The 12,877-nt window shown below is 44.0% G+C and overlaps 1 protein-coding gene across 2 annotated transcripts in view; it reads left to right on the forward strand.

Moving 5' to 3' along the window:
* sorl1 (sortilin-related receptor, L(DLR class) A repeats containing) overlaps positions 1-12,877 on the forward strand; it is a 78,871-nt gene that overhangs the window by 23,648 nt on the left and 42,346 nt on the right. For both annotated transcript variants that reach the window (XM_070829810.1, XM_070829811.1), the window contains exon 6: positions 9,027-9,207. In XM_070829810.1, the coding sequence (XP_070685911.1) occupies positions 9,027-9,207 (181 nt within the window). The remainder of the gene's footprint in view (positions 1-9,026; positions 9,208-12,877) is intronic.

The following is a 12,877-nucleotide window of genomic DNA, read 5'->3' on the forward strand; positions in this document are numbered from 1 at the left end:
TGGCAGCAGAGGAGATCAAAGGTGATCCAACCTAGAGAGAACCCTGCCCCACCTCTCTTCACATTTCACTGGTGCATTATATGAAAATAAATGTCAAAGCCCAACATCAATGGGCGACGTCCTGTTGAAGCCCCGGAGAGATGACGCACATCTGGTTCAACCTGACATCTCACACCGCTCATTAGCAGGAGAACAGACTGTTGTGTGATGTCTAACAACAAAGCCACTGGTGTAGATGGTATTGTGTGTGAAAGCTTCAAGACGGTGAAAAACCATCAAACTCCACCCCTGAAATCCCAGCCGGCATGTTTGCGTCATGTTCCAGCTGCGGTCCAGTTTTGACTCGCCCTCTGTGCAGCTCCATGTCCCACCGGGAGGTTTATCAGAAGTGATGTTGACTTGCTCAGATTTTGTTGATTTGGTCATTTTTCCTTGGTTTTGGTGCTTCTAGTGGGAGTAAGCAGGCTGCTGTTTCTCATGCTGTCTCTTATACTTTGTGTTTACTCGAGGTATTTCCTTAAACGTTGTGCTGTAGCTGCAGACCGCGGGCGAAAGTCAAAGTGTTTTTCACCCTCCGAGATGTACCGCTCATCGTTCATGATGTTAACAAAACCCTCTGACCAGGTGACCGACTGTGAAATAAGACGATGTGGTGATGGGACGTGTGATCAGGAGTCTTCAGTGGGTGTTTTGTTTTGGAAAGTCTGCACATTCAGACTTTGGTCAGTAGATCTGAGTAGGATCGAGTCTTTGTCAGTGATAAAAAGCACGGAGGGAGTGTTCAGGCTACTGTTAGCCTTGCACCTACGTGATGTGTGTCAAACTACTTTGCTTCACTTTTTTTGAAAATCGACCAGATAGTCTACACCTTTCCTGTGTGTGACCTCCTGCCAGGCCGGAGCTGCCGACTCGCATTTTGAGTGGAGCCAGGTTGGAGAGCTGCTTCTGAGAGGCGTCTCAAACACACGGCGGTGCTTCTGTTGGAGTTTGAAGCATTGACTACAGTAGAGAGGGTGTGATCAGCTGTGGTGGCTGTGACACAGACGTGCCTGGTGGCAATTGGCTGTAATTACAAGGGAAGTCCTTATCAAGCACTGACTGAATGTCTGCACACTGTATGAGGCCCAAACACTGCAGGTCCTGGTTCAAACATGCTGAGATACCTGGTACAACAGTCGGTGTAACTGCAGGAAGCGCTGGGACCACAGAAACCCTCTCAGGTCCACAGTGGTCTTACAGAGTCTCGCCTCTTTTACCTGATAAACATGTTGCTCACAGAACTAACACTGAGTAGTGACGGCCTGCTGCTGGTAACGTTGTCATTTTAATCAGTGAAAATGACTCTTGATGACTGTTTAAAATGCAAAGCCGCTAGCTGAATGTTTCATTTCCTCTCTCTCCTTGTTAGAGTCAGGAGAATCTGTGTGCTTTTACCATCCTCAGTGTCACTCCCAAACAAGGTTTCACATTCACACACTTTCATTTTCACTTGTATCTGCAGTCAAACGCTCTACTGTAGAGTGCAGCTCTCAGACAGGACGGCAGCTCAGCAACAGCCGGCTGAGGGGAACAAAACAATAGAGTTCAGTAAAAAAGGGATCACATTTGTTTGAGCCAATACTGATCTATTAGAATATGTCCGGCCCTGATATCCATCCTGAGAAACTATCTCAGCATCATTTTAGGGTTTTAGAAACACTCCAAGTCCCCCGGATGATCTGCTAACATAGAGCAGGGATACTTCTTGCCTACCAACCATCTCTAGTGCCCCGTACCAATTCAACCAATCTGACATTAGCCATTGGCAACTGTGGGGCTTTTTGTGGCTGACAACCCTGCAGTGCAAAGCAGAGCAGAAACGCTGCACTGCCACTTGCATTTTTCAAACATTTCCCATTTAAATTCCAAGGATGTGACGAGACACTTAAATCAGACACACTCTTTAAGTGGTTGGCTGGAGGTGGGAGACAGCCGCTGTCGTGTTATCTTTGTGGTGTTAAAGTGCATCTTCAACAGAAAGCGTGAAGCGACATAAGGTGATACATTAGTCATCACTGGAGCTTGTCCTTTGGGGTCAGCTCGGTTTGCCCGTGAGGTGTTTATTAACTGTTTATTGGCCCGTGTCCTGCCACGGCTGCTTGATGCTGCATGTTGTCGTCCAGGCAGAAAGCCCATTGACGGGCGGGGGGTGAGTGAACACTGGTTTTATCCGAAGGCTGCGATAGGTGAGTCTTAACACTAGTCCGACTACTCTTTGCTCTGTCTTTTGGGACTACTTTGATGCATTTGTATCTCTTCCTCATAATCTTATGAGATTTAATTATTTATAAGTAGTTCACTGACATTATTGATGTCTGTATTACATCCTTTGTTCAGTGTACGCATAGCAGATAACTAATTTCAGGCAGGATTAATGATTCTTTTGGAGCATGACAAAGTGGATTTTGAATCATTTACTATGTGATTTATTTCTTAAAAATGTCAACAAATAAAAGTATAGATAATGTTAACAGTGGTCTTGCAGCTTCATTGTCCTCATGGTGCTGATGACCATTAAATTGGTGTCTTAAGGGAAAAGGTTATGCCAGCTGTGAATCAAATAGTTGATTTACAGGCACTTTAACCTCCTTTGGCCAAAGCTAATTGATAGCTTTGGCGCAGTAGTAGCTTTTCTTTTAAAGCCTTTTGAACTGCACTGTTGCCAGCAGCCAGACAGTGAAATCAGTGACCGCATATTTCTTTTCTGTGCCAAAAGCTTCAGCAGTCTGACTCTGTCACTTTAAATTTAAATGAGAGCAGCACAAGTCATCCCTCAAAACAAGGGCTCATAGGAAATGAGGAAACAGCAGCGAACGCCACTGTCAGACTTCTCTGATGTCTGCTAGTTGCTAAATGAGTACTCAGATGAATAAATGTCTCCCACTTCCTGTCTCAGTGTCTCCTCCCATCTGGAAGCACCTTAGTCAGATCACATGGAGCTGCTCATCGGCCTCACCGCTGCTGCTCGGTGAAGCTAAATTACTCTTTGCTCTGTGGAATTCAACCACTGATGACAAGATAACACGCACAGTGTAGAATTGAAAACCTGATTTGAATAGGGATGCTGAGAATGACAGGAATCCGTTTTTCCTATAGGAGAACATCAGTGTTGATGCCTAGCAGCTACCACGTCCTTATACAGAGAGAAAACACCATCACAGAATGTGTTCAGGACAAACGTGGATGTGTGCTTGTATTGGTGCTGGATGAAAAAACAGATCATGTGGGTTGCAGTAAATAGAACAACCTTAAAATTAACAGATTAAAATGTCCTAAATAAGAGATACAGTTGAATTTCAGTCACTTAAAGCAGTTGAAGTGTCAGTTGAAGTTTAAAACCTGAAAGGGCTCGTAGTGTCTGTTGAAGTGTTGGTGCTAAAAGGTGTTGAAGTGAAGCTAAAAGCAGATGAAGGTGTAAGGTGTAATCAGGAGTAGTCTGAAAACATTTGAAATGTCAGTTTGTATGCAACGCTGAGAGTAGTTGATGTGACAGTTGAAGAAGAAGAGCTGGAAGCAGGTGAACTATTTGCTGAGTGGTAACAACGAAATGAGGAGTAAGTGGCAGCTGACGTTTAATCTAAGAGCAGCTGAAAAGTCATTTGACGAGTAAACACTGATACAAGTGAACTGTCTAAGTGTAAAAGGGGGAAGCAGCTGAACTGTCGAATAAAGACTAAGAGCTAAACGTGATATCAGCTGAAGTGTGAAGTGAAGATCTTGGAATTTCAGCTGAAGTTAAGGAGCTGGAGAAAGTTGAAGTGTTGCACTGTAAGCAGCCAAAGTGTTAGTTTGGACTTAAGCAGTTAATGTCAGCTGGAGAGTAAAGATTAGTTAAAAAATATCAGGTGAAGTGAAGTTTTACTCTTCATCAAGTGATGAAAGTTTTGCACAGTGAAGTGTAAGCTCTTGTGCCTCCATGCTACACACACACACACAGGACATTTAGACATAAGATTGAATTTAGGATAGAATAAGATATAATAAAACAATGGAAACAGTTTGGACACCTTCTCGTTCAATGGTTTTTATTTATTTGTATTCTTTTCTACATTGTAGATTCCTCAGAGCAGACACCTTTTGCTTCGACAGCTTTTCACACTCTTGTCGTTCTCTCAGTCAGCTTCGTGAGCTCGTCACCTGGATGGTTTTCCATCAGTCTTGAAGAAGCTCTCAGAGGTGCTGAGCACTTGTTGGCTGCGTTTTCCTTCACTCTGCGGTCCAACTCATCCCAAACCATCTCAGTTGGGTTTAGGTTGGGTGATTGTGGAGAACAGCACTCCATCACTCTCCTTCTTGGTCAAACAGCCCATGAACGGCCTGGAGGTGAGTTTGGGCTCATTGTCCGGTTGGAAAACAAGTGATGGTCCCACTAAGCTCAAACCCAGATGGGATGGGTGCTGCAGAATGCTGTGGTGGCCCTGCTGGCTCAGTGTGCCACGAGTTTGGAATAAATCACCAACAATGTCACCAGCAAAGCCCCCCCACACCATCACACCTCCTCCTCCATCTTCACGGTGGGAACCACACATGTAGAAACCATCTGCTCACCTTTTCTGTGTCTCACAAAGGCATGGGGGGGGGTTCAAAGTTCTTGAAATGTCCTGGACGGACTCACCGAGGGCTGTTCACCAACCCCAGGTCAGGTGTACCAACCCCTCCTCTGCACAACACAACTGATCAAACACATTAAGAAGGCAAGAAATTCCACAAACTAACTCCTGACAAGGTGCATGTGTTCATTGAAAACCTTTCCAGGTGAGTGTGTGAGTGTGTAAAGCTGTCATCAGAGCAAAAGGAGGCTCCTTTGAACAGTCTAAAATAGAAAACATGATCTGGTTTGTTTAACTCATATATCAAGCTAATGATTGTGTCTGTTTGACTCCACGATCTCTCCATAAACATAATATTCCTTCCTACAAAAAGTTGATTTCATGTAGCTGAATCACTTTCCAAACATTTGTGTCCCCAGTGACTCCACATGTTTCTGTACACACTCCTCTTCATCATTCATTGAACCAGCCCCAAACTGCTTAATGACTTCAGGAAGCTCTTCTTCAAACAGCTAGGTCAGCTCATTTATTTATATGATCAGAAAGGTGTGTCCCCACTAATGTGCTCAGTATTAGTCCTCCCACCCTCGTTTGGCCTCAGCCAAACACCCAGCAGTCACACCAAACTTACTTAGAAAGACCTCCTAACACTGCAGCAACACAAAGACGATGTGGATGGATGCCTTCCACCCCCTTGGGACCTCATCTTGGCTCTCAAATTAAAGCGAATCGATGCCACTTTTAAAACAAATAGTACATTCTTCCTTTTGCAAATGGAAAGTTAAATTGGCAATAAAATGCAAATTTGCTTAGTTTAAGTCACTTGGGTGTTTTTGTTCTGTGGTCCTACCTGGTCTGATAATACCAGTAGCTTATGGAGGGTGTTGTTGGCTAAAGTTAGATAGATATTGTATAAGCTGACATTACTGAGCTAGTTCTGTGACTCTTGGACTCTTCTCTACCTGAGTCTGTGTTGTGTTTTAGCATCTCACAGGTAACATTCCAGTGGTTTTGTCACATAAATAAAATCAGACCACAGATCAGACAGCACCAGGTAACACTTGCGTGCTTTAATTGAGCAAATGCCCCAGCTGTTATGAAGTCATGAAGCATTGGGATTAGCTCAGATTTTTTGCTGACGTTTATTTATCTTGACCAGACTGATTGGTACTTTAGCAACAAAACCCTTGGTGTTCTGTCTTCACCAAGGGACGCTACTGTTGTGCTGCAGATCAGTTTTATGGTGTTGAAAGCCAAAGAGACTCGAGCCTGACTCTCAGCCAGCTGGTGGATGCGTTAAAAACCAACCCAGTCTGATGGGTTGGTCCCCCACCCAACTCCTAATCCTCTGATCTCACTGCTAGGAGACTGACTGAGTGGTTAAACCCTCTGTGTTTACAATGAGAAGTACAATCCCTTTTTCCATATGGATTACAGACAATGATACAAATCCTGCTGACAGGGATTTTAAATGCATTACAGAGGAACAGGGGAACAGAATAGATGGGGCAGAGGGATAAGGTTAGCAAAAAAAAACCCCAAGAAGGACTTAAAGAAGAGAGCAAATTTGCCTTTATGTGTCAACTGACATGTGGGGGCTGTTATTTTTTATTTGAAACCTGAACCTACCATACAAAGGTTTATGCCCTGTAGTCCCAAGTAAACTAGGCTGCTGCTGTTTTCATACCAAAACATGGAGGAAATTAGCAGGCCATGTTGATGGATGCATTTGGAATTCAACACCGTACATTGGGAGTAAAAAAAAAAAAGCAACATGACATCACCTGTTGGGTTGGGGAGTGGCATTTAGAAGCCTTGAGTTTGGCATTTTGGCCGCCTTCGTGGTTTTGGAACTAGAAGTGGCATTCATTGGGTGGAGATCCCACCTCTGATCGGTTATGTTAAGGCGTGACTTCCCTCGGATTGGGTAGTTACAAGGAAGCCCCGCCCTAAAGCCCCACCACACGAAGAAGACTGTAAACTAGAGACTGAGAGCAGAAACTCATCAGGAAAACGTTCACTGAGCTGATAAATCAGGACAGAAGTCGCCTCATTTCCTCATTGACTTCCATCCAATCAGACTTCTGTTTGGGGCCAGTGGAGTCGCCCCCTGCTGGAGATTGGAGAGGATGCAGGTTTAAGGCCTAAAGTTGGCACTTTCAGACCCAGAAGCTACATCTTTCTTTTAGATTGTCCGTGGGTGTACACTGCTGTTGTGTTTGTTTCATTGGATATGAGGAGCCATGAATGTTTAGCTTAACAATAGTCACTTCTGATAGCGGCTCAGTCTTAAACATAGTAGTGTTTTCCTTCAGAAATAATTCTGGGAAACCCCAATCGAATGTCAAACAGAACTGGCAGAAAATGAGAAACAGGCAAAAAGGGGAGGATGGGTGTTAAGGAAGTGTTTAGTCCAGGCAGAGATTAATTCAAAGGAAGGGACAGAGACAGACTGCGAATAGCCCTCCATGCACTCTCAGGCCAGACACTGTCCGTCAGTTGAACAGAGACCTTTGAAAGAATGCCACAGAGGCCGAGCCGAGCCGAGACACTGCTCCCTCTGTTTAGCTCTCGAGACTCCAGAGGAAAACACGGTGATTTGGAAGGCAGACGATAAGACCCAGTGAACCTCCTTCATTCATTCTGGCCGAGTCTCCGTGCCACGGCTACAGAACACCCTCACTGTACACTCTGGCCACAAATAGTTTGACCACGCTGTTTTTCAAGGTTGACACAGACTGATATTTTCGTTTTGACCATGCTGATAGTCTGTATTTTGTGCTGACATTTATTATCTTGAAATTTTGCCATTTTTTTATAGCAAAGAATGACAAGGATGCTTTGTCAGAGTGAAAAGCTTGTGAAACAGCTCAGTGAATGCCAGAATAATTCAGTTATTTTAGGAGCTGCAGCAGCCTCCTAAGGCACAATTCACTACATGTTTTTCAGGCTGACACCTCTGACGATGTTGAGCAAAGTTCTCCGTGCTGGAATGATTTCTTAAATAAGACATCTAAGGGAAATCGCCCTGGATAGAAGAATATGTTGGATACATGGCACCTTTTCAGTGCGATCACATAGACAAGATATTTCCATCTGCGTTCAGTTTGGAGTCTTAAGCTGACATTACCTTCATGCCTGCTAACTGTTAGAAACAATCACAACACTTTGAGGAAACTTACATCCAACCTCCTCACCGAAGTAACGGTGGTGTGATTCAAACCCCAAGCGTTCCTGCTGTGAGGTGACAGTGCTAACCACTGGGCCACAGTGTGGCCCTTTGGGAATATCACTGACATCGTTTGCTGCTGACTAGCATTGACTTTGAAGCGATGCAACTGGGCAGTTACAGCCCTGTTTCTGGAAAGCAGAGCTGCAAGGACGGCAACGTCAGTCAATCAGTCACCCCTCAGTCAGCCGGCTGGTTTAGACTGAAGACCTCAGAGGAGGCTGCGTTAGAGGCACAGGGAAACAGTAGAGCTCCACCAGAAACAGTAGAGCTGCAACAGTTAGTCGATTAGATTGACATTTTTTTTTTTAAATAAAAACAAAATGTGATTGTACCAAGTTGTCGAATGTGAAGGTTTTGAACTGTTTGTCGAACAAACCAAGATTTTATGAGGTCACCTTTGTCTCTAGGATACCGTGAAGGGCATTTTTCACCGCTTTTAATTAATAGAGAAAATAACCTGCAACAATAATAATCATCAGATGCAGCTCTAACCACCAGTGTGCTCTTGCAGATATTTGGAGTGGAGCTGTGAAGTCGGAGGGGCCGCTTCTTCTAGAAGTGTCTTTTCCGACTTTGTGTTCCCATTTTAATTTTATATTTAAACGGTGTCCTCAATGTTTCTGGACGTCAAAGCACAGCAATCGACCGGGTGATGTAACAGTCCTATACCTTTATGTGATGGCCAACAGTTTGAATCATTTCACTGAAATGTGATAACTCTGACAGTTGCTAAATTACGGTATTGAATTACTGTCCAGCCATAACCTTTTCAACATCAGCTGATAACAATATAACAGTATTTATGGTGAGTTGAGGCAGCTACAGATGAGACATAAACTGTGCACCTATAAAGAAAGCCAGGGCCGGATTCCCACTTTGATGCCGAACAGTCAGTTTTAGTGGAGGAGGGGATGTTGAAATTTTTATGTCGGCCTGCTGTAGCTCCATTAAGCAACAACTAAAAATAGTGTGTTTGGAAGGAAGTAATAATATTTTAATATGAATATGCGAGAAAACAAAAATGGTCATGCTTTCATCCATAAGAACGTCTGTTAGAATGTCTGTTATTTGAGCAACAATCGTGTAACAAAACGTTTCTCCTGTTCTCCATCTTCATCCTTCCTCCCTCACCTGCCCTTACTTTCTCCATCCCTCTGAACTCCCCCTCACACCTGCCCTTGGTCACCTCTGTCTCCTTATCTCAGGGGCGTGGAGCCCTACGACCCCCCCACCACAGTGCTGGTCCAGAGACACGAGCCCCAGGGCGTCTCCACCATACTCAGCAGCACCGACTTCTTCCAGAGTGAACAGTACCGCAGAGTGATCCTGGAGCAGGTCGACAGCTTCCAGCTCCGAGACAAGTACATGTTCGCCACCACCACGCGGGTAAGAGAGCGGGGGAGGTTCATGATCTTATTTTGATTGAAGGTGGGAGGGAGAGGCCGCCGTGTTCTAGCATATAATACTTTCCCAGTGGTGATGACCTTTTATCAAAACTTAAGCTTAAGCTGAGTGCCAAACATTGATCAGTTGATTAGTAAATGGCCTGAATATTTAATGATCATGTATCAGTGTAAATGAAGCGCCTTCAGCCTTCTGGACTGATGACCAAACAAAGTGAGCTTCATTTTGGGCTCTTGTTGTGCAGTGAAAGCCTTAAAGGAATAGTTCCATATTCAAATGTAATATAATATTAGATATAATATAATAATAGATGGGAGGATCATGAGAAGAACACTCATGTCTGTGTGTTAAGTGCATAGTTGGCCTAGCTTAGCATAAAGACCAGGAGCAGAGGGAAATGGGTAGCCTAAAAAAGGTCGTTCACCAAGAAATAGTTTGGCCGTGTACCTCCCACTGGAACCACACTCTGGGGTTTTTACATTCCTGTTTGTGTACAGCACTCATCTGCAACTTACTGAGTTATTGTGAGTTGGTGGTTTGTGAATGTTTGAACCTCGAACAGAGCCAGGCCAGCAGATCCTGTTACCTTTTCGAAACTTGCTGAATAACGTTCAGTTTTACTGGGGGAGGGAGCTTGACAAAGTACCTGTCAAAGCCTCAATGAAAGAAGAGGAAGAGCGGTACAGCACATACAGGACGAGAGTCTAAAGCAGTAAAAGACAAAGCGTGTAGTGTGTTTTCCACCCTTGAGTCCTCCCTGATTACCCTGGGACTGTTTTGTCTGCATGCTTACATGAATATCATTACCTCTACATGTCCTCATTCAAACTGTGCAGGCATACATTTTTAAAAGCCTACATTGTCTTACAGCGCAGTTAAGCAATGTAGTGAGCAACCAGTTTCCCACCTCAGCATAATGTGCTGAGTGTAACAGACGCTAGATCAATATTTGGCAGGCGGTAACGTGAAGCGCTGTATGTTTGTCATTGTTAGTCTCCAGTGTTTGTGTAGTGAAAGCCTCAGTAAGGCAGCAGACAAACAGAGAGCAGAGCAGATGGCGAATATGGTTTGGATCTCGACTCCTTCCTTGTTTCACAGGCTGCCTTGGACAAATTTGCTTTCCTCCGCGTCACACGCCAGCTTCAGCGTGGGCTGGCGGCAGCCTGTAGCTGCCGAGCTCAGAAACAGTTGATTGTACAGAGAGGTCGGCTGTGAAGGATTTGTCTGATCTGATAATTGATATCACATGGTTCATCATACCAACTTAATGCAACTAGCTGTGCTTCAAATCAGCAGGGAAAACAAGGACTTACATAAACTGTCACTGCTATGATGAAGTGGCTATTTGCATACTGCGCACATGCCTTAACGTTATAAATTGAAGTTCTGCTCAGCTGAAGAGCTGAAGGCTGATATTTGTCTACATTATAATTTTCTGTGCAGCACTGCACTAAATATGCATCGATTTGAATGACTAAATCTGCCACAGCTTTGCTGCTATGTGCTCTGCTGCTTGCAACTAGCATTCGAACTAGAAAGAAAGGGCTCCCTCTGCACACTCTAAAGTGCTGTCATCTGTTAGTGCAGATGCGTGATGCATATGGTGCAGTTTACTGTGTACACAGCAAGCAGGCAGTGTTTTACACTGGCCTAATGAAGTCAAAGCAATGTAGAGCTGCCTTAGTAAACCCCGGTGGCTAATGTGGTCAAAACTAATGAGTAATCCCTCATTTCCAATTACTACTGTGGTCCAATAAGACACAGAGTTTTAACCTCAAAGCGTTGAGATGCCAGCAGCCGTTAACTGTGGTTCTGTTTACTGCCCAGAAGTAAGATGCTGTCAAAGAAGCACGTTCAGGGTTTGAGAAGCCAGAACCAACGGCCCCCTTAAACTGTAAACTGTTACAGCGATACAACCTTTCTGCACCTAATTGTGCCCCATCCCCAACATGTGAGTTACTACCAAAAGAAACTAACAATTAGTGGAAGTGTTAGTTTAATGTAAATGTTAGTTAGAATCCCTCAGTTACACTTACAAAGCATCAATATCTTAATCACTGTAATTGAGGTCTGTGGAGCTTTGAGAGCTGAGCAGCAACTTGTCCTGTCAGTCTGTGAAAATGTAACACTGGCTGTTGTTAGCTCAGCAGCCAAAGGATATAAAGAGGATCCGCTGATGGTGTCTGATATCTGCAGCTTTAATTGTCAGATGTGACTCTCTTGTCATCATTACCATGAGCAAAGCTACGCACTGAAGCAGTCACTGCTAAATGTGCTGCAAGTTGTTGCTCTGTAAATAAAAACTTTAATGGAGCTTGAGTTCAGATTATTCAGTCAGAACTTTTTCCAAAGTCAGGAATGAACTTTTCACGCTCCACACAGATCTTAATAGTTTGCACTCATTCTAACACAGATAGAACCACTGTGCTAGATCATATCAAATCCAGAAATGTCTCTAGATTGGAGAACAAAACCTTCTTAAATTAGTCTCTGACCTCATACTGATCCATCTGGGGCTCGCTGACATGGAAAAGAAAGAGAGGCTTTGAGGACAAGAGGGCAGAATAACACTGCCAACACTTGGCCTGCTTGTTTGGGTTTTCTTTCTGTCGTCTTTCCTCCGACGCTCATTTCACCAACAATTCATCAGTGCTGCTGCATGAGATGGAGGAAGTCAGGAGGACAACACCAAACATGACAGATACTCAGAGAGAGCTTGATGTTAGAAGGATGAGAGATGGCTGTTGATGAGTGCCTGTATACTGTGATCTGAGTGGCACTGCTCTTGAGACTGTTATGTGCCAGATTTACCCCATTAAAACAATGAAGGCAGTGATGGTGCCAAAGAAACTCTAATTTATTACTTTTAACACCATTTTACTCTAAAACTTTTAGACTGATTGTCTTTTTCAGTTGCTTTCTCACTAATGAACAAAAACCGTTCCTTCTTGCTGCTGGTCTGTATAATGCCAGCATCATTCTGAACAACACACATTAACTCTGAGTTGTCCCGCCCCACACTGACTGACATGTTCTCTCATTGCCTCTAACAGACACACTGTTTTTTTTTTTTTTATTCCACCTCACACTCACACCATCCTGCTTCTGCAAAGTAAAGAACCGAATGTGTGTTGATCTGCAGCTGAAAATAGCCCCCCGATAAAGGCACAAAGTTGTTGGAGTTATGTTGGCTAAAAACTGCAGTGCCCACCTGTTTAAGGAGATTAGATCAGCATTGTGTCTGCAGTGGGTTTGGGGCTTCGTGTCTTAGATTGAAAAGCAAAGTATTGAGAGAGGGACAAACATAGACTGCTTCCGGACCCCACAGTCACCCTTTTTATGCAGGATTCAGCAGTTCAAACCGGTCTGGTGTCGTGTCCAGATGCAGCAAAGCAGCTAGTTTGAGCTGAAGCTAGTTGGAGAATTGGTTGACCAATTAGAGCCTAAGAGCATCTCCATCTTGTGACTGCCTAGCTAGCAAGTGTAGAGCAGACTGGCACAGCTCGGCAGGTTGTTCAAATGGAATTTAGTGTGATCATCAAGCTAATAAATTGTTGGGTTTGGTCTTTTCGGGAGATTTCTCGTTGCAAGCAAAGCGTTATTAATATATAGAGCACAATTCATTACAGGTGGAAGCTGCACAAAGGTTGAA

Source organism: Pempheris klunzingeri, chromosome 4 (genome assembly GCF_042242105.1).
Source record: "Pempheris klunzingeri isolate RE-2024b chromosome 4, fPemKlu1.hap1, whole genome shotgun sequence".
Taxonomy (NCBI): domain Eukaryota; kingdom Metazoa; phylum Chordata; class Actinopteri; order Acropomatiformes; family Pempheridae; genus Pempheris; species Pempheris klunzingeri.